The sequence below is a fragment of the Cadophora gregata genome, assembly GCF_030347475.1.
Source record: "Cadophora gregata isolate MNR1 chromosome Unknown scaffold_14, whole genome shotgun sequence".
Lineage (NCBI taxonomy): Eukaryota > Fungi > Ascomycota > Leotiomycetes > Helotiales > Ploettnerulaceae > Cadophora > Cadophora gregata.
Window position 1 is genome coordinate 23,858 of NW_026695937.1, and position 20,982 is coordinate 44,839.

At 50.2% G+C, this 20,982-nt stretch overlaps 8 protein-coding genes across 9 annotated transcripts; 4 read left to right on the plus strand and 4 right to left on the minus strand.

Annotated features, from left to right (window-relative positions):
* The first annotated feature begins 367 nt into the window (after window positions 1-367).
* ONS95_004098 (uncharacterized protein) lies at window positions 368-4,397 on the plus strand. Of its 2 annotated transcripts, none has more exons than XM_058497442.1 (2): window positions 368-600; window positions 963-4,397. In XM_058497442.1, the coding sequence occupies exon 2, from the start codon at window positions 1,825-1,827 to the stop codon at window positions 3,508-3,510; it is 1,686 nt and encodes a 561-aa protein (XP_058352167.1). In that variant the 5' UTR covers window positions 368-600; window positions 963-1,824; the 3' UTR covers window positions 3,511-4,397. The 2 variants fall into 2 exon arrangements, with proteins under 2 accessions (XP_058352167.1, XP_058352166.1); XM_058497441.1 differs by lacking the exon at window positions 368-600 and having other exon boundaries at window positions 602-1,543; window positions 1,591-4,397.
* A 301-nt stretch (window positions 4,398-4,698) lies between these two features.
* On the minus strand, window positions 4,699-5,718 carry ONS95_004099 (uncharacterized protein). The gene is made up of 3 exons (XM_058497443.1): window positions 5,255-5,718; window positions 5,094-5,193; window positions 4,699-5,035 (listed from the first exon to the last, which is right to left on the minus strand). Exons 1-3 carry the CDS (start codon window positions 5,644-5,646, stop codon window positions 4,985-4,987), a joined length of 543 nt encoding a protein of 180 aa, XP_058352168.1. The 5' UTR covers window positions 5,647-5,718; the 3' UTR covers window positions 4,699-4,984.
* Window positions 5,719-5,812: 94 nt separating this feature from the next.
* On the minus strand, window positions 5,813-8,424 carry ONS95_004100 (uncharacterized protein). The gene is made up of 2 exons (XM_058497444.1): window positions 6,933-8,424; window positions 5,813-6,881 (listed from the first exon to the last, which is right to left on the minus strand). Exons 1-2 carry the CDS (start codon window positions 7,632-7,634, stop codon window positions 6,501-6,503), a joined length of 1,083 nt encoding a protein of 360 aa, XP_058352169.1. The 5' UTR covers window positions 7,635-8,424; the 3' UTR covers window positions 5,813-6,500.
* A 793-nt stretch (window positions 8,425-9,217) lies between these two features.
* On the plus strand, window positions 9,218-10,451 carry ONS95_004101 (uncharacterized protein; the record flags this gene model as incomplete). Its single annotated transcript, XM_058497445.1, has 2 exons — window positions 9,218-9,340; window positions 9,426-10,451. The coding sequence occupies 2 exons, from the start codon at window positions 9,218-9,220 to the stop codon at window positions 10,449-10,451; spliced, it is 1,149 nt and encodes a 382-aa protein (XP_058352170.1).
* Window positions 10,452-12,463: 2,012 nt separating this feature from the next.
* On the plus strand, window positions 12,464-14,263 carry ONS95_004102 (uncharacterized protein; the record flags this gene model as incomplete). The annotated part of the gene is made up of 1 exon (XM_058497446.1): window positions 12,464-14,263. The coding sequence occupies one exon, from the start codon at window positions 12,464-12,466 to the stop codon at window positions 14,261-14,263; it is 1,800 nt and encodes a 599-aa protein (XP_058352171.1).
* A 3-nt stretch (window positions 14,264-14,266) lies between these two features.
* ONS95_004103 (uncharacterized protein) lies at window positions 14,267-17,828 on the minus strand. The gene is made up of 4 exons (XM_058497447.1): window positions 17,257-17,828; window positions 16,090-17,161; window positions 15,982-16,043; window positions 14,267-15,936 (listed from the first exon to the last, which is right to left on the minus strand). The coding sequence occupies exons 1-4, from the start codon at window positions 17,302-17,304 to the stop codon at window positions 14,803-14,805; spliced, it is 2,316 nt and encodes a 771-aa protein (XP_058352172.1). The 5' UTR covers window positions 17,305-17,828; the 3' UTR covers window positions 14,267-14,802.
* A 4-nt stretch (window positions 17,829-17,832) lies between these two features.
* ONS95_004104 (uncharacterized protein) lies at window positions 17,833-19,661 on the plus strand. Its single transcript, XM_058497448.1, has 5 exons — window positions 17,833-18,323; window positions 18,370-18,409; window positions 18,456-18,551; window positions 18,598-19,244; window positions 19,294-19,661. The coding sequence occupies exons 1-5, from the start codon at window positions 18,188-18,190 to the stop codon at window positions 19,443-19,445; spliced, it is 1,071 nt and encodes a 356-aa protein (XP_058352173.1). The 5' UTR covers window positions 17,833-18,187; the 3' UTR covers window positions 19,446-19,661.
* An 82-nt stretch (window positions 19,662-19,743) lies between these two features.
* On the minus strand, window positions 19,744-20,949 carry ONS95_004105 (uncharacterized protein; the record flags this gene model as incomplete). Its single annotated transcript, XM_058497449.1, has 1 exon — window positions 19,744-20,949. One exon carries the CDS (start codon window positions 20,947-20,949, stop codon window positions 19,744-19,746), a length of 1,206 nt encoding a protein of 401 aa, XP_058352174.1.
* Window positions 20,950-20,982: the final 33 nt, after the last annotated feature.

Genomic DNA, 20,982 nt, shown 5'->3' on the forward strand with positions numbered 1-20,982 from the left:
AGCGCGGCCCATCACACTTGTGAAGGAATACAGAAAATTGTGCAAAGAACACCAACTAGGAATAGTGGAAAGAAAATAACAGGGGCATCGATGTGATTGCCCCTTTCTTTAGAGCTCGGTTCAGCGTTGTGACTGGCCACAGGGCAAGCTCTGACGGCGGACGGAAGATGCACGGTGGACCTGACGGGTAGACCGTTGGAATTTGGCGTCTGATTAGTGCGTGTGTAGTGCAGCGCGGGCAGAGCAGAGCTGCATAATTTGGTATTGCAGGCAGGGCTATGAAGTGCGAGAATTGGCGTGATGGGGAATTGACAGACGAATATAATGGGAGATGGCGGCCCTGTCAGAATTGACAGACGCGGCCGTTCAGATGAGAAAGGGGCGTGTGCGTTGATCCTCGCATCAGCTCTGTCCTGCCCTTTTGTCCTTGCTCTTGCTCTTACAATATTCTTGTGCTCGATGGTTGGTTGTACGCAGGAGATCAGGTAGCCAGAATTAAAATTGGATGGGTATGTTTCGAGGGACGAATTCTCGATATCGTGAAGGAGTACGGACAGAGTTACACTTACACGTTCCTGGGTTGGTCGGCGATATTACCAGGTACGTTCTTCGTGGTTGTTGGATGAACACTTTCAGTCGCGAGAATGAATGTTCCGAACCCTTGCACGTTTTCCCAAGATAATACTTGCCCTCCCCTTGCCTTGTCTCTCCCCATGTTCCTTCAGCTCTGGCCTGTTCTTGAAGATCGAAGGAGAAGGAAACACCAACAGCAACAGCAAGGCACTGCCTGATCGTCGGCAATACCTCGTTGCTATCTCGTCTGCGCACCCTTCGCGACTTGTCTTGTCTTTCACTTTCAACTACCTCCAATGCCCTCTGCTACTTCTACATCCCGCCTCTTGTCTCGCCCAAACACGGCAGATTCACTTTAATTTAACATCAAAAGTCTCACCTCTTTCTAGTCAGGGCCCACCACATTGCCTTCGCCCTGCGTCATGTCCAGTTGAGAAACAATACACGTCGATATTACCATTTCTCCGCCTGGTCAATTGTGCCATCGAAATCACAACAATTGACGCGTCGACCCAACTATACTGCCCGCCCTGTACCAAGATCGAGCATCTCTGGTTCTGATATACCGCGCAGGTAATATCCAACGTCCCGACTACCGATCTATCACAATCAGCCACACACAAAAAGCAAGATGGAGGAAGGGATAGGATCAAGAAGAGCTCGAGCTCTTCCGCGACCAGAGTCGAGCGCAAGCAGCAACACAAGAATGACGCCCAGTTCGAGCAATAGTTCCACTGCACATCTGCCACAGCGAGTTCAGGATCTGACGGCCAGAGGAGTTCCTGGGAGCTTGTTGCAGGATCGATTGAGGGAAAGAAAGGTGGAGAGTGCACGGCAGAGAAGGAGGAGCATTGATATGGCTGAGAGAGGCGTACAAAGTTCACCAGTCAAAGGTAACAGGGAGGATCGCAGACCTAGTTCGAGTGGAATTGTTCCTGGGAAGAATATGGGAGTCAAGCAGATCGAAGATGTGAGCGTGGACGGCAAGGATCAGGGAACACGGCTAATATACTGCAGGCTGTATCGACGTTGCACAAACAAAACTTCGACCTTAAGCTAGAGCTCTTCCACCGCCGCCAACGTCAGGAAACTTTGGAGGCAAAGCTAGAAGCTGCTGAGAAGAAGCTTGAAGAGCAGGCTGAATTGGCAGATATCAATGACGATCTGCTAGCGGAATTGGAGAAGAGAGACCAGGCTGTTGAAGAGGCCGTGGGAATTATCGTCCAATTAGAGGAGAAGATTGAGCGGTTGATGCAGGAGAGGGAGGATGTTAAGGCATTCGATGCGAGTTATGAACCAGGATACTTTCCGCAGGAAGACTTCTCTAGCTCCCCACCACAATTCGACAAGGAACAGGCCACGAGCAAAATATCCCGCATGCCATCATTCTTGTCGGAAACCACCGAAGGTAATGAGGCATTGAGAAGTCTTTACCTTCCATACAATTGTCAAAGCGATTCCACCTTACCGAAATTATCAGAGGAGACCAATGATGGAATGGATAGTCCGAGGCTCAGTATTCTGAGCGAGAGTTCTTTCCTTAGTGTTTACGGCAACAAGTTACCACCACTCTCACTGGACGAGCCTGAGGAGCCACGACGACACCGGAAGTCCTCTTCAGTTGAGAAATGGGTTGATGATCGTCCAGAACCAGCTGTTACACCTCCAAAAGCCGTCCCAAGTCTCCGGAAGAGTCAATTCCTCTCTATCAATGACGTCCTCGAATCGCCATTACAACGCCTTGAAAAGTTGAAGCACACACTGGAGAAGACTGAGAAAGGTCTCAATTCCACTAGAGATATCACTTTCAAAGATCGGCGTAGACCTCGAGAGGTCCGTCAGGTATCCACCGAGAAGAAGAGCTTTGACCGTCAACATACTCTACCTCCCACGCCAGATACCATCGGGACCAATACCTTGCGGAACTTCAGAAGCTCTACCGAGACCTTGTCGCAAAATCATGTGGATAGCAGGTTTCTCAACAGTACATCAACATTCCCAAATGCAGCGCATCACGCTTTCCAATCGCAAATTTCTATCCGCCCAAGAAGCGCTGGAGAGACAGTAACAAGTAGACGAGAAGGCCACGGGTGGGACACGCCATCACAAGAAGACAACACCGATTCAGGGAGTGTATTCAGTACATTGAGCACTCATTCAGCCCAATATGGTCGCCGCAAGCGAGTCGTAGCACCCGATCTGTTCTCATTTTCAGGTGGTGATTGGGGACGAGGTTATGAACCTACACTTCCCGCTCACACTGCCTCACGGCATGACACAATCCGTCGCTCTAGTTTCACAGAACATCCTCGCAGTGACGACACAGTCACTACCTATCGCTACGACGACTCTCCACAATATGGAACGATCCCCATCGACACCACACCAAAACCTGAATTTCCAGACCGTCGTTCTAGCCTATCAGCTGTCACCAAACTCCGCAAATCAAATCCAGGTCCTGCACAACCACACAATGAATCTGCTGTATCCAAGGAGAAGAAATCGCGTATCCCCAATCTCCGTATGTTCGGCCGCGGCGAATCGGCTCCCCCACCTTCCAGCCCAACCAAGACATCATTAGGCCAATGCCCACCTCGTCCCAAAGTCGCGAATGCCAGTCGCTCATCAGGCTACTTCGCAGAACACGTAAACACCAATGGTGCATACGAGGAAGAGGACCAGGCCAGAGCCACACCGCCGCCAATCATGCGCTCTAGGCCTCAGAGCTACCGACCTGTTTCTTCGGCTGTTGCTTCACGACGAGGCGGCTCATTTGTTGATGAGCAGGAGCAGGGGCAAAGTCAGGGGTATGCTAGACGGGATAGTATGAATGGAGCGGCTGGGAATGATGGTGGGGTTGCTGGGAAGGATGAGGAGAGTGGCAAGAGTAAGAAGTGGTTTGGGTTGGCGCGGGCTAATAGTTTGAGGAGGCATTGAGGTAGATTGAGGAAGGTGCACGATATGCGGTGGTGCTCTGATACTGGGGCCTAGGGTCTGCTGATTTTTTGTACTTGGTGTTTCGGTGATTTGCTGGTTCGCTGGTTTGCTGGCTTGCTTTACGTCGGTTCTCCCTGAGCCTACGGCAGCAACAGTTCATCGTAAAGTGTAAGTTAGGCGGTGGGCGCGCGTGTATTTTGCTTCTTGCTTTCTTGCCTTTCTTTTTTTCAGCTATTCTGCTTCTTTGTTGCTACTTGCTTGCGTGCGTGCGTGCGTGCGCTGGTGTTCGTTGGTTCGACTGGGGCAACTGCTACTGGAATAGCGGATTGAAACGAGGCAGGCGTTTTAGCGATACTATTCGATTCGGTTCGTTTCGATTCAATCTGGAGTAGAGGTAGTGGCGCGGAAAAGGAAGCGGTGTTGTTCAACTTTCGCTTTCTGGCTGGACTGGGGTTGCTTCGGGGTTTGTACCTGCGTCTGTTCTTTTGCGTTTCTCGCTGCAGGGAAGTGGAGTTCTTTTCTAGCCTTGCGTTGGGTTGGGTTGTATTATAGGGTCGGACAGGATAGGATACCAAATTGGAGCTTCACAGCAAAAAAAAAGTTTGACAGAGAATGAGAATGAGACGCGCAAGCGTGGAGAGTGCAGCGGATTTGTATTATAGAATTTGAGGGGGTGGGAGTGCGCAGGAGCAAGGGAAGAAGAGAGTGGGTGTAAAGGAGCAGGAGAGGAGGAAGGCGAGGAGAAAGATGGCAGCCTTGCTTTACCTGTGTTCGCTGGGCTGGACTGGACTGGGATTTATAGCAAGGGCGGATAGATACTACTTCATATCATAGCATGGCGTGTGGCTACTGCTGAGAGAAACAGAGCTTGATGAATGTCTTCTGCATGCATTTCTCCTGCTTTAGTGTCTCTTCCTCCTACCTACCTACCTATGTTTGTTCGCGTGAAGCCGGAACAGCAAGCTGCAAGACCGGAAGATATCTACCTTACTTTCCGTTGACTTCATTACTTAACTTGCTTATCCGTTAGATCTTCATGTTGTTCGGGCGCTGTGGAAGGGAGAGATTAGTTTGTTGTTGTTGTGATGATACGGGTGAAGCCGCTAGGCACCTACCTACCCAGCTGAAGAAACTCACTCCACTTCTGAGATGGACAGAGTTGACACAGAACGTGTCTGTCTACTTCTACTAGTATTGAAATAGGGAATTTGTCGGTATAGTACCGGTGAACAAGTAAACAAAGGTATATTTAGACGTAAGAAGAAGGTGTTGCAAAAGTTTGGCTTGAAGATGTGTATTCCAAAGAGTGTCCAGGGTAGAATATATATACCCTATCCAAATGCCCTCCGGTTCGCTACTGAACGGAGTCTGTCACCCCGACGAGGACTGCCCGTCCCCCTACTTGCCTCCTATCTTCCTCTTGTAGGGACCTGTGGACTAACATTGCATGAGTATATTTTGATAACTGCGTTCTTCATGCTTGCTGTAATTTGAAAGCCCGATCCGCTGCAATATCACACATAGCCTTTTCTGCCGTGTTAGAGGCACTTACAGTTATTTGTTTGTCAATTCAGCGAACTTACTTTAATAGCTTCCTTTCTCTCAAGCTTGATATCTCCTCTATCAATTCTCGACCTCATATCCTCCATAATCTCTCCTCGTGAACGTCCATTAACAAAAACCCTAAGAGCGATCAATTAGTCTATTCTGTGTCCTACGAACGCCGCAAAGACTTATCACTCACACATAAATCAACCCCGGGAACGCCTTCTCATACTCCTCATTAAGATCCTTCAGCTTCCTCCCCTCATCCTCCCCTCCAGTATTCAACTGCGCCTGTTCAGCCTGCGACTGCGCACTATCAACCTTCTTTGCGCCAAGTCTAGGATGAGAACCGAGGATCTTATCCAGCCAATCCGTGTCACTCGTCGATGGACTTTCCGCTAGGTCAGTCAACTGAACACCCACGCTTGCAATCAGGTCGTCGTAGGATTCGAATTTTTGGGTTTGGAGAAGGGAGAGGGAGAGGGTGTGGAGGGCGTCACATGGCTCGAAGAGTGTGTCTAAGACCTTGATGCGCTCGAGGGTAGGAAGGGAGGGGAGGAGGGAGATGGCGGGAAGTTTGGGAGTGGACATTTTTGGAGGAGGAATTTTTCATGTGTAGGTAGATTAGATAATGATGAAATCTGTTTGTGAGATATATTTTTGTTTGGTATAAGATGGGAATGAGAAGTAGAAGGCTTCAGAGCCTCGTCTCGCCCGGAACCGCCCTCGAAACTACTAGCTTTTAATGAGCTAGTTCCCGCACACCCTTGTTGATGTTTCCTCTATCGAAGACCTCAAATGCAATCTCGGAGAACACCCCTCACTCTCCACCTGTGAACCTCTTCATATCACGCACCATGTGTTTTTTCTGATCTTTTATCGGGTAATTCCACGCCTAATCCGCCCTTCACGTCCCATGGGCTTCAGCACAGGATCTGTGGCGCTGGTATAGTTAAAGCGGGAAAATGCCAACCAATCCACGACTTCCTTTCCATACATTCTCGATTAAAGTATATGACTGAGCTGGCATTCGGCGTGCCCGTTTATTGGGAACGCACTGCTTCACACTAAGGAATAGGATAGAGCGGATTAGGAAACAGAAAGAGAGAGCACAGCGGCCAAAGTAAGATTTGCTGTGGAACTGATACTTGTATTATTCCTATCCTTAGATTCCACCGACCCCAGTTGAATGAATGCCTATCAATAAAGCAAGGCAAGGCATGGAACAAATCCATTGAATGCCAGTAGCGCACCAAACTGATAAATACAGTCCCGACCGTCTTAACGCCGATATCTATGCATGTGTGCATGGGATTCCTCCCATATTTACTACCTATCTCGCTATCTTGCGATACACCATATCATCTTCTTAACTGTCCCCTCTCTTTAACAAAGCATGGCGAGCCGTAACCAAGACAAATCCAAAAGCGCACCCCAGTTCCTCCCTAAACCCTGGTCTCATTATTCCTCCCCAACGTACTCGGGCTCTCCGGCCCCGCCTCGTCCTCACTCATCAAGCCCTCCAACTCAAACTCCTCCGCATCCCTAATCTGCCGGCTATCACTCGGATTATGTCCATTTATCCTCGGTAGTCGCGGTGCTCTGGCTGTTGCCCCTTCAGAAGGGGAATCGATGTCCTTGGGTGGGACGGGCGGTGAGGAGTTAACGGCGTAGAGGTGAAGGAGCATATTAGTGAAGAGGAAGATGAGGAAGGCGAAGGAGTAGAGGACGAGGACGTAAGAGACGTGCGTGATGCCGGCGTCGGAGATGAGTTGCATTTGTTCTTCGGTGGCGCCCATAAAGAGGAAGCCGGAGGCGTAGAGAAGCTGGGAGGGGTATTAGAGGGGTTGATTATAATTTGTGGAGGGCAGACTTACGAATGGCGTAATGTATTGGAAGCTGTTTGGCTCCCCATCTTCCGTCGTTGCTGCATCTCTGAGCACAAAAGCAACTTCAATGATACGACCTAGACCTGCCGCCATCAAAGTATACCCAAATACGACATGTACCATGGTACTGAGTGGCAGATGTTGAGGATGTCCAGACATAGCCCAGCCGGTCAATAAGATGACGAATCCAGGCACGAAATTCCTCTTTGGCGTTCCATCTCTCTTCCTGCTCAACCACACACCTGTCAAACCAGCACACCACCAAATAACACCCATAGTCGTATGCTGGATATCGTTCGCAACCCACGCACCTCCCCATCTATGTTCCGTGAAAGTATTGACACATCCCCACGCCGCGATCAATGCCGAATCGAAGAACTCCTGACTCCGTCCAGACCTCCTCAACCATGCCTGGCCCACCAACATCATAAGGGTGAGGATGACTCCATATCCAATAAACGCACTCCCCATAATGAAATGGGCAAGACACTGCCCTAGATGATCATCCCTACAGAATCCCAAGGCCGTAATCCCACCAAACAGCATCTGAACCCACGCCACGACCGGCATAGCCTTCCCGACAATTCCATGTCCGTAGACGGCAACCTTGCGGATCTTACCGTGGAAGCCCTTCGTGATGTGGAATTTGAGGTAGATGCCGAAGACGATTTGGACAATCAGCATGAGCATGAGCCAGTTCGCGAAGGAGGCGTGGACGTTGTGCGAGAAGGCTCGGCCTTTGTGGAGGTGCCCGAGGAAGTAGGCTGGTACAGCGATGGCGGTTCCGAGGATTTGGAGGGGGACGTGCCAGCGGTTGCGGACTATCTGCTTATTGTCAATAGGGACATTCACTGAGTACGGGTGTATAGCTTACCCCAAGAACCATTCCTGTAGGGAAGATGATGCCGAACGACAGCATCATGAGCAGGATGTGTATCCATAATATAGCATCCTATTCCAATCAGCATTTATCCTGTATTCCAACATCCGTATTCCACCAGACACAACATACAATAGGATCGTCGGAGATCCATTCCCCAGACACAATCTTCGACATTTCGTGTTCTCCTCCGTGTGCAGCGACGCCGTTCACTTTCGCAGAAAGGATAACTGCGAGCGAGAAAGCCAGCGAAGGCGTAAGAGAAGTGATGGACGGCGTTAGGCGCGCCATGTCTGCGATTTCTTGGGGTTTAATCCACTGTCTGTGTCTTGGTGTGGGATAGGAGAGGAATCGGATGATACTCGAACGATAGGAGGTTTCGAAACGGGGGTTGATCCTGGACCTGGCGAGAGTTGGGTTGTATCGTGGTGGATCAGGATCAATCGATTGGAGATTGGAGATTGGGCAATGGCAGATCTGTCTGACGCTCGAGAAACAGTCAAGTTGTCGAGGGAGTGTAGAAACAAGTGCTGTCGTTGTCGTGAGAATGGAAAGGTGGCTCGGAATTTGAAGGTTCGACGCGTGTAATGAGGGTGCCCCAATTGGGTGGATAGGAGGTGGATGTGGAGTTTGGTGTTGAGTGTCTAAATGCAGTTGGTGGCGGTAATGCGGCTCGCTCGGCGCCTGGACACTGCCGGCTGTTTCGGGGTTGACTTGCTGAACTTTCAGCGAAGAAATGTTGGATGAAAGATCGCAGGTCGAGAAATCAATTGTATGAAGAAAATTTGAGCAGAGATTGCCAACTTGCTATGCCTTGATCTTTTGAGAACTTAGGTCCTTACACACTTACATTATCTTCAAACTGTTGTCAAGCTGGTAGCTCCGTCCTCATCACATAGAGGCATCTCTCACCCAACTCGGGAGGTATCTCTGAAAACATCTTTCCATAAACTCTTTTGTTTCAATTCCAAGTATTCTAGAACAGCGCCAGTGTAAAGCTTCATGCTTTTCTTTGCTTGATATCCATTGGCATTGTTTAGTTTCTTGGGTGTCTTGTCTTCTGTCACTTGTCTGGATCACATGAAGGCCGCCACTGCGGCCTGGCAAATCAATTGTCCGAAGAAGTACCTACACACCCAGATTTGCTCAAAGTATGAGGCTACAGGATGCTACGATCAGAGGCACAAAAGAGAGAAACACGGATTATTACTTCAAGGTCTTGTTTTGAAGCTCGACTACCTACTTACCTATCTACCTGGTGCTACCTACCGTCGGCTTATCCACGTGATTCGGCCTCCGAACACATCTTTCGGCTCGTTCTCGCGAAGTTCAGACCTCAACCCATCACAATGTGATTCCTCAGTCCTGACCTTGCAAAGCTTTTCCAATCAAAATGACTTCATCTGAAATGCCACCTGGACCAAAGATCAAACAATGGTTCATCGACACACGACCTCTCTGGCCAGTTCCAAAACAAGCGAAATCACAAGATGAAGTGGCAGCACTCAGGACAGTGGTAAGCTCTCATCTATAGTCCTAGAACTCAGATAGTTGAAAGAGATACAGCATACTACAAGACCTACAAACTAATATAAGCACAGGCTTCAAAAGAACTCTCCCTCCTCTCAGAGGCAGAACAGAAAAGCGTCCTTCGATACTACCATATCCGCGACGCCAAAACAAAACTGGCATCCCACCTCCTCAAGCACTTCGCAATCACCAAATACGGCGGCGTAACCTGGAGCGAGAGTTCCATCTCACGCGGCGAAAAAGGCAAACCATTCTTCATCCCACCGAACAACCCACCACCACCATCAAGTCAAGATCTAAACGTATCAACAACCACCCCCACTGCCGCCACCAGACTCGATTTCAACGTCTCCCACCAAGCCGGCATTGTCTCTCTCATCGCCGCCATAGGACACTCATCACCCATCGATGTCGGCACCGACGTAGTCTGCGTCAACGAACGCCAAAAGATGGACTACAGCAGCATCGACCGCGACGGCTTCTTCGCCTGGGTGGACATGCACGGCGACGTATTCGCCTCCACCGAACTCAGCGAGATGCGACTCAAGCCCGTACCTGTCGACTTGCGCGTTCGAGGCGCGAAACTCAGCGGCTACGGCATGGATGCTATCTCTCGGTGTCAGTGGAGGGGCAAGGTGTTGAGCGTCAAGGCTGTGGGGCGGGATGGGGAGGATCTCGAGGTTAGGGTTGAGAGTGAGCGTGTTGTGGAGGGGAAGGTGAGAAGGTTTTATGCGTGGTGGTGTGTGAGGGAGGCGTATGTTAAGATGACGGGAGAGGGGTTCGCGGCGACGTGGTTGAAGGAGTTGGAGATTTTGGGGGTGGAGGCGCCTGAGCCTGGGGTGGGTGTTGTGGAAGGGGAAGGAGAGGGAGAGGGAGAGGGGGACTTGTGGGAAGGTGAGGTGAAGAGGGAGTTTAGAATGGCGTTTGAGGGGAGGGAGGTTAAGGATGTCAAGCTGGAGTTGACGGCTTTAGGAGAGCAGTATATGATAGCCGGTGCTGTGCGGGTACCTCAAGGAGTGGAGAGCGTTAAAATGGGAAGTTGGGTGCAATTGGATCTGAAGGATATTCTACAGTTGGCAGAGAGCTCGAACAGATGAGACGAATAATGAAACTTAGAATACAAACATCATACGACCTTTTCTACTCCGCATCGCAATCAACCTTTCGACAGTGCTCGAGGCACCTCCATCACCACCACAGCAACCACCACAGCCAGTCCCAGCTACACATCCCCAGCGACCCCATGTACCTCACCGTCATTGAGTCACCAAACCCAGGGTTTCGAAAAACTTAAACTATCTAAACGCATCATGATCCGCCCAGGGAATATCTAGCTTTGTCGAGTACAGATTCCGAGATCCCGAATGTAGTCAAATTTTCAGGACAGAGACTTCTGAGCAGGTGAAGAGTCAGGTAAAATTGTATACATCGGGGTTTGCTCCGAGCGCGGGTTAGAATTACTTGCTCTTTATTTGGTTGGCTGGATAGGAGAAGCGAGGCGAACCGTCAGTAGTCGAGCAACCGAGTAGTAAGATGGAGGTATTCAGTGATGCAAAAGTAGTAGGAAGGTTCTGGTATTTCGATAAACCTCGGAACACCAAGTTGTAATCATTTCACTCAAATAAGCTCTCCTTGACGCCATCTTGTGTCTTGGTGGCACGTCTATGTCACGCATTTGCAAATCCCGTCGGAACACCATCAACACTCACTATCATCAGGAGAAGCGGACCGATCGGCTTAAGCGACAACATCACCTTAGGCTTGTTGACCCGTAACTTCGTAACAGCGACCCCTAAATACAGCTGCATGAAGCCCTGCATCTGGTTAAATTGTAACGACTGCAGGCCCATCATTCCGAATGTCCTATACTTCAATCTGGATACTGTACTTGTTCCTGTACAGCGGATGCAGAGAGAAAGAAGACTCATCGACAGGTTGGTGTATTTCGGGTTTTCTTCTTCTTGCAAGGGGTCATGCTCCATAAACACTCGAGTCAAGTTGGGGATACCCAGGTCGGTGAGAATGATAATAGGAAGAAACCGGCAATAGGCAGGGTGGGAATTGACTGCCGGCCAAGATTCGGGATTGACTTTATCCTGGTCACAGCACAGCAGAGCACGCAGAGCAGAGCACGCAGAGCAGAGCAAAGCACCTCACAGCTTATGCTTATCTCGCCATCGTCGTTACTTTCGGGGTATCGTTTGACGCGATAAGGGGTCGGCTTCAGTGGATTACTGCAGTGTTGTCAACCAAACACCGCTATTTCTCGTAAATTTACGGGAAAGCAGCGAGGGACTGCTGCAGCAGGCCCGGGTTGGCGTGAGCCTCAACTGCACCACACCCTTACATTGCGCCCTATCTGAATAATCCTTGATGACTCGAGATGCAGCATATTCTCATCTCTTCTAGATAATATCAACAATATCTTTATCTCTTGCTTGTTTCCATCTTCCTTCAATCTTGTCAATCCACCTCTTCCAAACACTGACCAACATCCACGCTCCCCACGACTTGATCCACGTGGTCACTGCGGGACTCTTTCATTGTCATCACTCCACCCAGTTGTCCCCTCCCTCTCACTTGCACCATCGTGAGCTAGGAATAGTCAAGGATTAGATCCCCGTGTACTCCGTATCGGACTGGCACTAACACCAAGACATACGACTCGAGAGACATCCTATGCTGTTGATTTGCCCCCAAGACGGATTCATTCCTATCTACGCTATTTGTCCTTCTCACCGATCAACTATCCCTTCAAATACATACATCTTTTACATACATCTTTCCCTCACCGAGTGCTACATTCTATCTATCAATATCATCGCCCCAACGCTCGCCCGCCCGCCCTGCCAAGTAAGCACTTGTACGACGACGCAACTGATAAGGGGAAGCGGATGAATCAAGCTCGATAGTCGCACGACCTCCACCTCCCGTGCGCTGCATAACTGCACCAGATCAAGATTCCCATACAACCTGCAGTATCGAGATCTGTCCGAAGAAAGTCTCACGAAACTCTCTCCTCATCATCACCATCAATAACTAAAACCTCTTTATTCCGGGCGACCACCTCTCACTCACGATCCATCTGCGCCCTCACTATCAGGCCAACATGGCATTCCGCCAGCCCACCTTCCACGCCCCTCAACGCGTATATACCGCTCCCCCAGCAGAACCACAGCAGACCACCCAACCCCAACCGTCCCTCCAAACCCAACAGCACCACAACATCGCCGACTCGCAAGAATGGATCCTCTTCTCCCCCTCCGCAGCATCGACCACCGACCGGGGGTACACGACCTCGACGACGGCACGAACGCGCACAGCGGGCCGCTCGCGGATAAGTGATTTCGGGAGTCTAGACACCGCGGCGAGGAGTTATGATTACGAGGAGGGATCGGAGGAGGCTATTGACGAGGAGGAGGAGGATGGCGAGCTGGATAGTCTGGATAGCCACTTGCACGAGTTCAGGGCGGAGCCCAGCGTGTATAGGGAGAGTGGTGAGGCGAGCGGGACGGTCCTACCGACTCATGATGGGTTGGGGAGTTTCCGAATCGATCAGACGGCTATGGGGGAGGATGTTCAGGAACATCTATATGCGTTTGAGCGGTACAACCCAAGGCGGGTGAAGCGACGGAGAGAAAGTCTTGAGATAGGGATATTAGAGGAAGGGGAACGTGCTGCAGAGGCGGAGAGGACGAGGAGGATTGAGATGTGGAGGATGGAGCAGAGTAGGTTGCTGGTGGATGAGATTCAGAAGGAGACGAGGAGGAGGAAGCAGAGTATGAGTAGTGAGCGACGGGCTGTTGTTGAGGATAAAGACGAGGATGCTGCAACGTTCAGTCTGGTGGGTGAGCAGGCGCCGGATGAGGAAAGCGATAGTTTCTGGAATCGGATCACGAGAAGGGTTATACGCGATCTGATGGGTATCGATGACGATCTACTGGCTATCATATTCGGGGAATCATTACCTGGAGAGGACGACCTATCAACCACACCACCAGCTTCGCAGAGTATAATCCATTCGAAGAAGTACGATGAATCCTCCTGGGAGCATCGATTACTGGAACGAGTAGCCCAGGAGTTGGGGATACTAGTCAGCCAGCTATCAGACCACCCAGAGGCCTTCTCCACCTACCTCCACTCCCAACAAACACCTCTTCCATACGCCGGCCTCCCAGTCATCCCAGAAACTCGCGACCACCCCATCGAAGCATCCACCCTCGCATCCCCCGAATTCCACCCCACCATCCAAACACCAGCCATCCCCATCCCGAGCACCTCCCTCGCAGCGGGGGCCGGCGCCACTAATAACCATCCCCCACAACAAGACGAAGACGCCACCCCACGAGCAGACAACCCCCTCCAGCCCGCAGCGCTCACCCGCGAAGAATGGGAACGAGATCTAGACATCAAGATGGTATTCCGCTATCTGCGGTCGAGATTCACTTCGAAATTCAAGACGCAATCTCCTCTATCTGGTGGGATGGGCGATTTCTCCACGGGGGGCACATCACACCTTGCTACGGCGAGTACGGCCGATACCGCTGCTCGGGCTGCTCGAGTCAGGCAGCATCATCCGCTTGTTACTAGGCAGACTTCTTCTTCTACAACGGGAGGGGAGCGGAGACGTAGTATTGAGAGGAGGACTTGGCGGGCTAGTGTGCCTGGTGGTGGTGGTGGTGGTGGTAGTCCCGCCAGTGTTGGGGTAGGAGTAGGTGTTGGTGTTGGCGTTGGGATGGGTATCAGACGGGGAAGCAGCAGTTGTGCGAGCGAGAGGTTGAGCGTTACTGGACGTGTGAGGAATAGTGGGAGTAGCAGGCATTATTGGGATTTCGGCGGCCAGAATAGTGTGGGGAGTGGGAGCTTGATTGCTAGTACGGGGGGTATGGGGAGTTGGGGGGAGGTTTAGAGGGGGTAAGGTGTTGGTTGGATGGTAGACTTATACTTATATAGGAGGAGAATCTATTTGGTTGCGGGCGTGTTGAAGACTGTTGGATGATGGGCCAGGCAAGCCTGGGGATAATAGAGACGGAAGCCGAGGAATGAATGAGCGAATGAGGAACGCTTGTATGCAGAGCGATGTAAGATACGATTTATATGACGAGATGAGACGAGATCAGATGACATGGGTTTTGGGTTCGGATAGCATGTTAGATTCCTGGGCGTTGAACATTTCTGATTTAGAAGCGAGCGGATACTCAATTGGATTCAACTCATTTCAGCTCATCACGTACTCGGCGGCATTTTGCAGCTAGTATTCTCTCGTCTTGGTTGCTGAATGGTAGGTGAAATCCTTGTATTTTCTATGTAAAGATTCTGGAATGACATGCTCGCAATGCTTTCGTTCACACAATCAAGCTCTCTAAAAATGCAGCGTTGCTCGCCCGCGTCACCCCCCACCATCATCTCTCATCCATTCCATAGCTCAACCAAGCCACCACCCTCACCTCACTTCAACAACTCCCTAATCTCCCTCGCCGCATTCTTAATCCTCGGATCCGTGGCCTTCGCCAACGCAGTAGAGATACTCTTCTCAATGCCATAAACATCCTTCGCCGCGCTCTTGACTTCATCATCAATATGCAGGATCGTGCCCGTCGCAACCAGCGCTCTGAAGACGACTTCCGAGTCGGCTTGCGAGGAGAGGATCTTGGAGAGTGTGTCGACGATAGCGAGGACGTGTTCAAATGACGCGTTGTCTTTATCTGAGAGGAAGAGCACTGCGTAGTTGATATAGACGGTCGTAGCTGCAACCAGCAGATTGCGGTTCGTGCTACTCTTGATGGCTGTTGAGACGGTGTCCTGGATCTTCTCAAACTCCTTAATGGCCAAAACGCGGCCTTCTGATGAGGAGAAGAGATTGGCGAAGGCGCGGGTAGCCATCATGACATGGTTTTCGGCAGGGGAGTCAGTCTCCACGGCACCGACGAGGAGGAGGTCGACAATGTTGCCGCCGGGGTGGTCGAATTTTGCGGTGTCCGGAGCGACGATTAGGAGACGGAGGAGGTCAAGCCCTGGCATACGGTCTTTGTACGGCCATGTTGTGACGAGCTTGATGATGAGATCTAGTCCGCCGTCTACGTTTTGAGAATTGGCGGTTGCTCCTGAGTCGTCAAGGTGTTTGCAGAGTGTGTTCAACGTAGCTGTCTCGCTGGGACTTAGCCCAAGATCTTTCTGCCCGCTTGCCACCAATGCCTGGCTCAGCTCTCCAATTTTCTTTTGGATCGTAGGAACTCGAGCAACCAGTATTGACAGGTATTCCTTCTGTGGAAGACTCTTTGGTGGGGCTGCAGGGACACTTGGAGTACTGGGCTGATCAGGTCGGTATCGGTTTTCGCTCCCCCAAGGATCGGATGCTCCGGTCTGTGCCTGACTTTGACCGATAGTAGCTCCTTGCGTGTTCTGAATAATAAAGTTCGCTACTTGCTGAAGGTACGTGATAGGAGCCTCGTTGTCTTGAATGAATTTCGTGGCTGCGTCGTAAGGGTTCTGAGATACATTATATGGTAGCTTCAATGGTGGTTTTCCATCTTCCATGTCCACATCAAAGACAAAGTCGTACTCCTTACCCTTGTACTCGGTCTGTAGAGATTAGCGAATGAAGTCTTGCTTGGAGGTCGAACTTACCTTCTTACTACTGCTACCAACGGCATCAACCACAGTACCGACTAAAGTCCATTCTCTCTGGCCTATACAAGTTAACGGACTGGTATTGACGCAAGTAACCACACATACCAGATGACCACGAATGTGCTGTTACTGAACCGTCCAATTCTCGAATTGTCACAATCTGCCCATCTTTGGTACCCGACTTCTGGGTCAAGAATTCTGGCCCCGGCATATTCTCCTTGTTTACGTCCAGCGTCTGCTGGGGTATTGACGACGCCTTCACAGCATCTTCAAACTGAGCTGTTGTCTCTGCATTTGCAAAACGTTCTGGATCTCTTGTGAATACTCGTACTATCCGATCGCTGGCTCCAGACACAATATCTCCATTTTCTGCGCAGACAGCAACAGACCAGACAGATATCGCAGGGTGTGTAATAGTCTGAATGCATTGATTTCCCTTCCATACTCTCAGTGTCCGATCCTCTCCAGAACTGACCAGCTCTCCGCTTGGTGATGCAGCCAAAGAATAAATGAAGCTTTCGTGACCACGCAATTCGCCTACTTGCTGCCCTGAGATCTTCCATAATCGAATGGCGCCATCATTATCCGCAGAAGCAAAGTCGCCACCAGAAGGGTGGCCTTTGGGAAGTCGACATAAGGCTCGAACTGGAGAATTGCTTGCTTGAAATGATTGTAATAGCTTCCCCGCCTTGTTGAATATGCGAATCTTTTGGTCTGCACATCCAGTAACGATGGTTTCGTCGTCATATGCCAAAACAGCCCAGACCGTTCCCTCGTGTCCTCTCAATACTGCTGAACATTCCCACTTCCCCACAGGAAATACTCTCGCATCATGATCCCAAGATCCACTGACGATGTATTTACCTGCTGGGTCGATATCCAATGCGCATACATCCCTGCTGTGACCAAGCAACAGTGCTTCCGCATCTTCTTCTGCAGCCTTTGTTGGTTGACGGACATCAATAACCACGTCCTTCCCACTCGAGATTATCAATCCATCTGGAAAGGCCGTACTTGGTTTTAGGTATGCGACAGTATTCATCCAAGAACCGGCATGAGAGGATATCGTTCCATCGTAGAGGGGAGGGTTGTCGGATAAGAGTTTCCATAATCGAACTGTTCCATCTCTTGACGCGGAGAGAACTGCTTTCGAAGAGGGGAAAGCTACACCTCGGACCTGAAGAAGTCAGTATCTGAAGATTGCAGGTGATCATAGACACGCAGCCGCAGAGTAGTAGCTCTTGTCCAAAGCTAGGTTGGGCAGTAACCTACATCGTCATCATGCTCTGCCAGAATGGCTGATATCTTGTATTCCGCCATATTTGGATTGCCCACTTGCCGCGGAGACCTTATCGAACAGATCTTTTCTTTTATTGTATTGCTGATCTGACACCTTGGGGCAGATTTCTTCCGCAGACCAAATCCTATTCCCAGCACGATTCACTGTCCGTTGTAAAAGGAGGTTGAAGCTGGCCGTAGGGGTCGATTGTGGGGTTAATTCTGGGTGCTCGGTTCCAGGCTATTCTCTACAAGGTCGCAGATGTATTTCTAGCAACGAAGATGGTTTGATTTGAAAGCGAGTACCAGGGTACGTATTCGTAGGAATTGGAGTGGATTGCGGGTGGAAGTCGTGTTTTGAGAGTGGAATTCCACAGTTGACCATGAGCTTCCTGCTTTGTAAATAGAGACGAGGCCAGCTCTCTAGCCGACGGCAGCGCCAGCCTCAACCCCTCGCCAATCTTATCGCAAGTGAATCCGATCCGACTGTCTTAAGCCCAACTGGGTCTAGTAGCTGCCGAATATCGAGCCAGCGACCCTCCACTTCATCTCCTTTCTTCTCAAAGAGCCCACCGCCTGTGGACATCTTCGAGTGCGCTCTTTGTTGCCTTTCGAGTTCTTGCTGATGCTGAGGAGGAGAATCATTCTGCAGACGCTGTAACGACCTTAACGACCCGTGCAACGAATCTCCTTATATTTGAATCGACTTGAGTCAGTCAATCAACAATCAATCAATACCACGATTATCCAGTCTACACACGTCTTAAACCACAGACGGAGAACTACCGTCCGTTCCACGACCCTCGATTTCGACTATTCCTGTGCTATAAACCATTCTTTACACCAACAAAATCTGCGCTTTGCGTCCCTCGAACTTCTCGACTTCTTCAATTTCTGCGATCGGATAGATCCACTTTCTGAAATTATGGCCGGCACCGAAACTACCAAGGCTGCTGTCGCCGTTCCTCTCACTTGCCATGGTCATTCGCGACCAGTTACGCATCTCGGCTTTTCTGGGTTTGTAGGGGAGGAGGAATACTACATGATATCTGCTTGCAAAGGTATGGGATACATGGTGGGTTGTTTTAAACAGGCTGACAAGAACAGACAATAATCCTATGCTTCGAGATGGATTGACTGGTGATTGGTATGCTCAACACATCGGGAGGTACGGAGAGTGTTAACGATGGCAGGATTGGAACCTTCTTTGGACACAAAGGCGCCGTTTACCAAGCTCGACTTTCTCCCGATGCCCACACAGCGGCAACTGCTTCTGCAGATTTCACTGCGTAAGAGAGCCGAAGACAGAATTGGGACAGACTGACTTTTCTGCAGCAAGGTATGGGATACCTACTCCGGCGAAACAATCTGCACAATCCAACATAATCACATCGTTCGAGCCGTCGCCTTCCCACCCGATTCTAGCACTTTCCTAGCTACAGGAGGAATGGAAAAGAAGCTCCGAATCTTCGATCTTTCTGCTGTCGATGCGGTCTCTGCCCCCCAAGCAAATGGTACACCTGTCACTAATGGAGGAAACGGACGTACACTAGTCAATGCGGATGCAGGTTTCGAAGTCGGCGTTGGGGTTCACAAAGGCACAATCAAAGCTATCGTCTGGACTCGAGACCCGAACGTCCTCGTTACTGCCGCAGATGATAAGGTGATCAGATGGTGGGATCTGAAGAACCGAGCTGTAATCCAGGAGAAGGTCGTAACGGGCGACATTGGCTCCTGCGAGTTTACAAATGTCAAGGCGGAGCCAGGAGATATTGGTGGAGGCCTCCCAGTCTTGACAATTGCTGCTGGCAAGACTGTCTACTTCTATGGAGGAGCAGATTCTCGGACTTTGATCAAGAGCATTGATCTTCCGTATGAAGTTGCCAGTGTTGCCCTGAACCCTGTTCAGCGACGATTCGTTACAGGAGGCGCAAAGGATACTTGGGCTAAGCTGTACGATTACGAGACTGAGACGGAGCTGGGTATGTACACCTCCCATAAATCCAAAAAGGCTTTACTAACAGATTTCAGATGTCCACAAAGGTCATCACGGTCCAATCTGGAGCATCAGCTACTCTCCTGATGGGAAGCTCTATTCCACTGGTAGCGAGGATGGTACTATCAAGCTTTGGAAGAATTGCGAGGGAGGGTACGGCTTGTGGCGTGCAAATGGGACTGCTTAATTATGCTGCCCAGGGGTACGAGCATTCTCCGTTCAAATACGAGGTTTTCCATGCGAACCCATCCCATCCATTGCATCTGGAGTGAGGTCAAAGCGATGTTTTTGTTTTCCTCGCCTGCAGTTATGCGAGGCAAGGTTAAGCGAGGTAATAGAGAACTAGATTCGCGTCAACAAAAACATAATATTTGAATGACGGTGATCTGAGCATCTTAGACGAAAACTATAATCACATACAGTAGCTGCAATTATCATGTTGGCCGCATCGAGTCTTTGCATGACAGTAAATGCGCCTCGAGCGTCTATACCAGTTCAACCAACATTTCCTGTGGTGATGCGGCAGTCCAACTCTCATATGGTATTGGCACCAATGCGACCCTTTTTGCTCTTCCTGTTTGATTTCTTAGAATAAGAAGCGCAAGGACAAGATTCCCAATCTCCGATCCATCCCTCGCAAAGAGATGGGAGCTTTCAACAGCGGTCCAGGTAGAATGCTCTCTGATGTGTTCTTGCCAGTGGACCATGAGCACAAATTCCATTTCACAGCCGAGTTGTTCCAGTTGTGAAGAGGTTTCGGGGTCAACGGTGAAGCACGCCATGTTGATATACGCATTACCAACTCCTGCATGCATACAAGGTAGATCGTGCGAGTGAGGAATTTCGAGGCACCACAAGTCATTGTCCGCCGTGCTTAGTCCATCACCCTTATCTCCATTACTAGGCTGAAAGGTTTCATCTTTACGTGCGACTTTGACGGCTTGAAGCCTTGCGACTTTGGAAGAGATCAGCAGAGAGGGTTGCTCGGATTTTTCATCTGGATAATCAATAACTCGGGCGATGTCTCTTTCTACCACTGAATGCGTGTTGTCTTCATATCCATCAATGTCAACGAAGAAGATGTCTGGCCGGCAATCATCGGGGTGATCCCGCCGCCACATTGGTATCGTTATTCCACCGTCCCATCCCAGCCAGGTCCATGAAGGAAAATCTTTCCGGCGATGAATAGATTCATTCTTCCACAACAAGCTTCGAATGAAGTCTTGCTTCGGAAGCCCGAAACAGAAATCGACGCCGGCTAGTTTGTTTATTCTGGATAACAGTCCGGAGAGTGCAGGCAGGGCATCAGACCTCTTTGTCAGCTGTCTACGGGTGTATGCAAGCAGAACTGAGCGGAATGCATATATGTCAAATGGCCCAGGAAACTCGTCGAGAGGGAAAGGAAATTGCTGGGAATCCTTAGGTACAGGGATCGAACACCGACCTTGTTGACCATGATCAGAACAGTCAATTGCATCGTGGAACTTTTCCTCTTGGCAGACCCAGAACACCGACTCATCCGTAAAACAGAGTAGACGTCGGGAAAGAGAGGCTTCCTGCAATGTCCATGCACGCTCATTCCATGGAGAGATTTTGGCATCGTGCAGAGGGCTAGGAAGTCTAGTTGCCATGATCCGGTTCGTGTCGAGATCACAGTACGGCTGAGGGGCAACTTGAAGTGGTGAACTCATCCCAGGCAGGCCTAGGTGCTTATTCGCTGCAGA

Excerpts from the sequence above, each read along its gene's own strand:
- ONS95_004098 (XM_058497441.1), top strand. The coding sequence starts at position 1,205 with ATGGAGGAAGGGATAGGATCAAGAAGAGCTCGAGCTCTTCCGCGACCA. Across the intron at positions 1,544-1,590 it reads GAGTCAAGCAGATCGAAGAT|GCTGTATCGACGTTGCACAA; the intron begins GTGAGCGTGGAC and ends AATATACTGCAG.
- ONS95_004099 (XM_058497443.1), bottom strand. The coding sequence starts at position 5,646 with ATGTCCACTCCCAAACTTCCCGCCATCTCCCTCCTCCCCTCCCTTCCT. Across the intron at positions 5,194-5,254 it reads TTCCCGGGGTTGATTTATGT|GGTTTTTGTTAATGGACGTT; the intron begins GTGAGTGATAAG and ends GATCGCTCTTAG. Across the intron at positions 5,036-5,093 it reads AGAGAAAGGAAGCTATTAAA|GCTATGTGTGATATTGCAGC; the intron begins GTAAGTTCGCTG and ends ACGGCAGAAAAG.
- ONS95_004100 (XM_058497444.1), bottom strand. The coding sequence starts at position 7,634 with ATGCTCATGCTGATTGTCCAAATCGTCTTCGGCATCTACCTCAAATTC. Across the intron at positions 6,882-6,932 it reads TCCAATACATTACGCCATTC|CTTCTCTACGCCTCCGGCTT; the intron begins GTAAGTCTGCCC and ends TACCCCTCCCAG.
- ONS95_004103 (XM_058497447.1), bottom strand. The coding sequence starts at position 17,304 with ATGGCGGAATACAAGATATCAGCCATTCTGGCAGAGCATGATGACGAT. Across the intron at positions 17,162-17,256 it reads TGGCAGAGCATGATGACGAT|GTCCGAGGTGTAGCTTTCCC; the intron begins GTAGGTTACTGC and ends TGACTTCTTCAG. Across the intron at positions 15,937-15,981 it reads TTGGTAGCAGTAGTAAGAAG|ACCGAGTACAAGGGTAAGGA; the intron begins GTAAGTTCGACC and ends TAATCTCTACAG.
- ONS95_004104 (XM_058497448.1), top strand. The coding sequence starts at position 18,188 with ATGGCCGGCACCGAAACTACCAAGGCTGCTGTCGCCGTTCCTCTCACT. Across the intron at positions 18,324-18,369 it reads CATGATATCTGCTTGCAAAG|ACAATAATCCTATGCTTCGA; the intron begins GTATGGGATACA and ends TGACAAGAACAG. Across the intron at positions 18,552-18,597 it reads GCTTCTGCAGATTTCACTGC|CAAGGTATGGGATACCTACT; the intron begins GTAAGAGAGCCG and ends ACTTTTCTGCAG.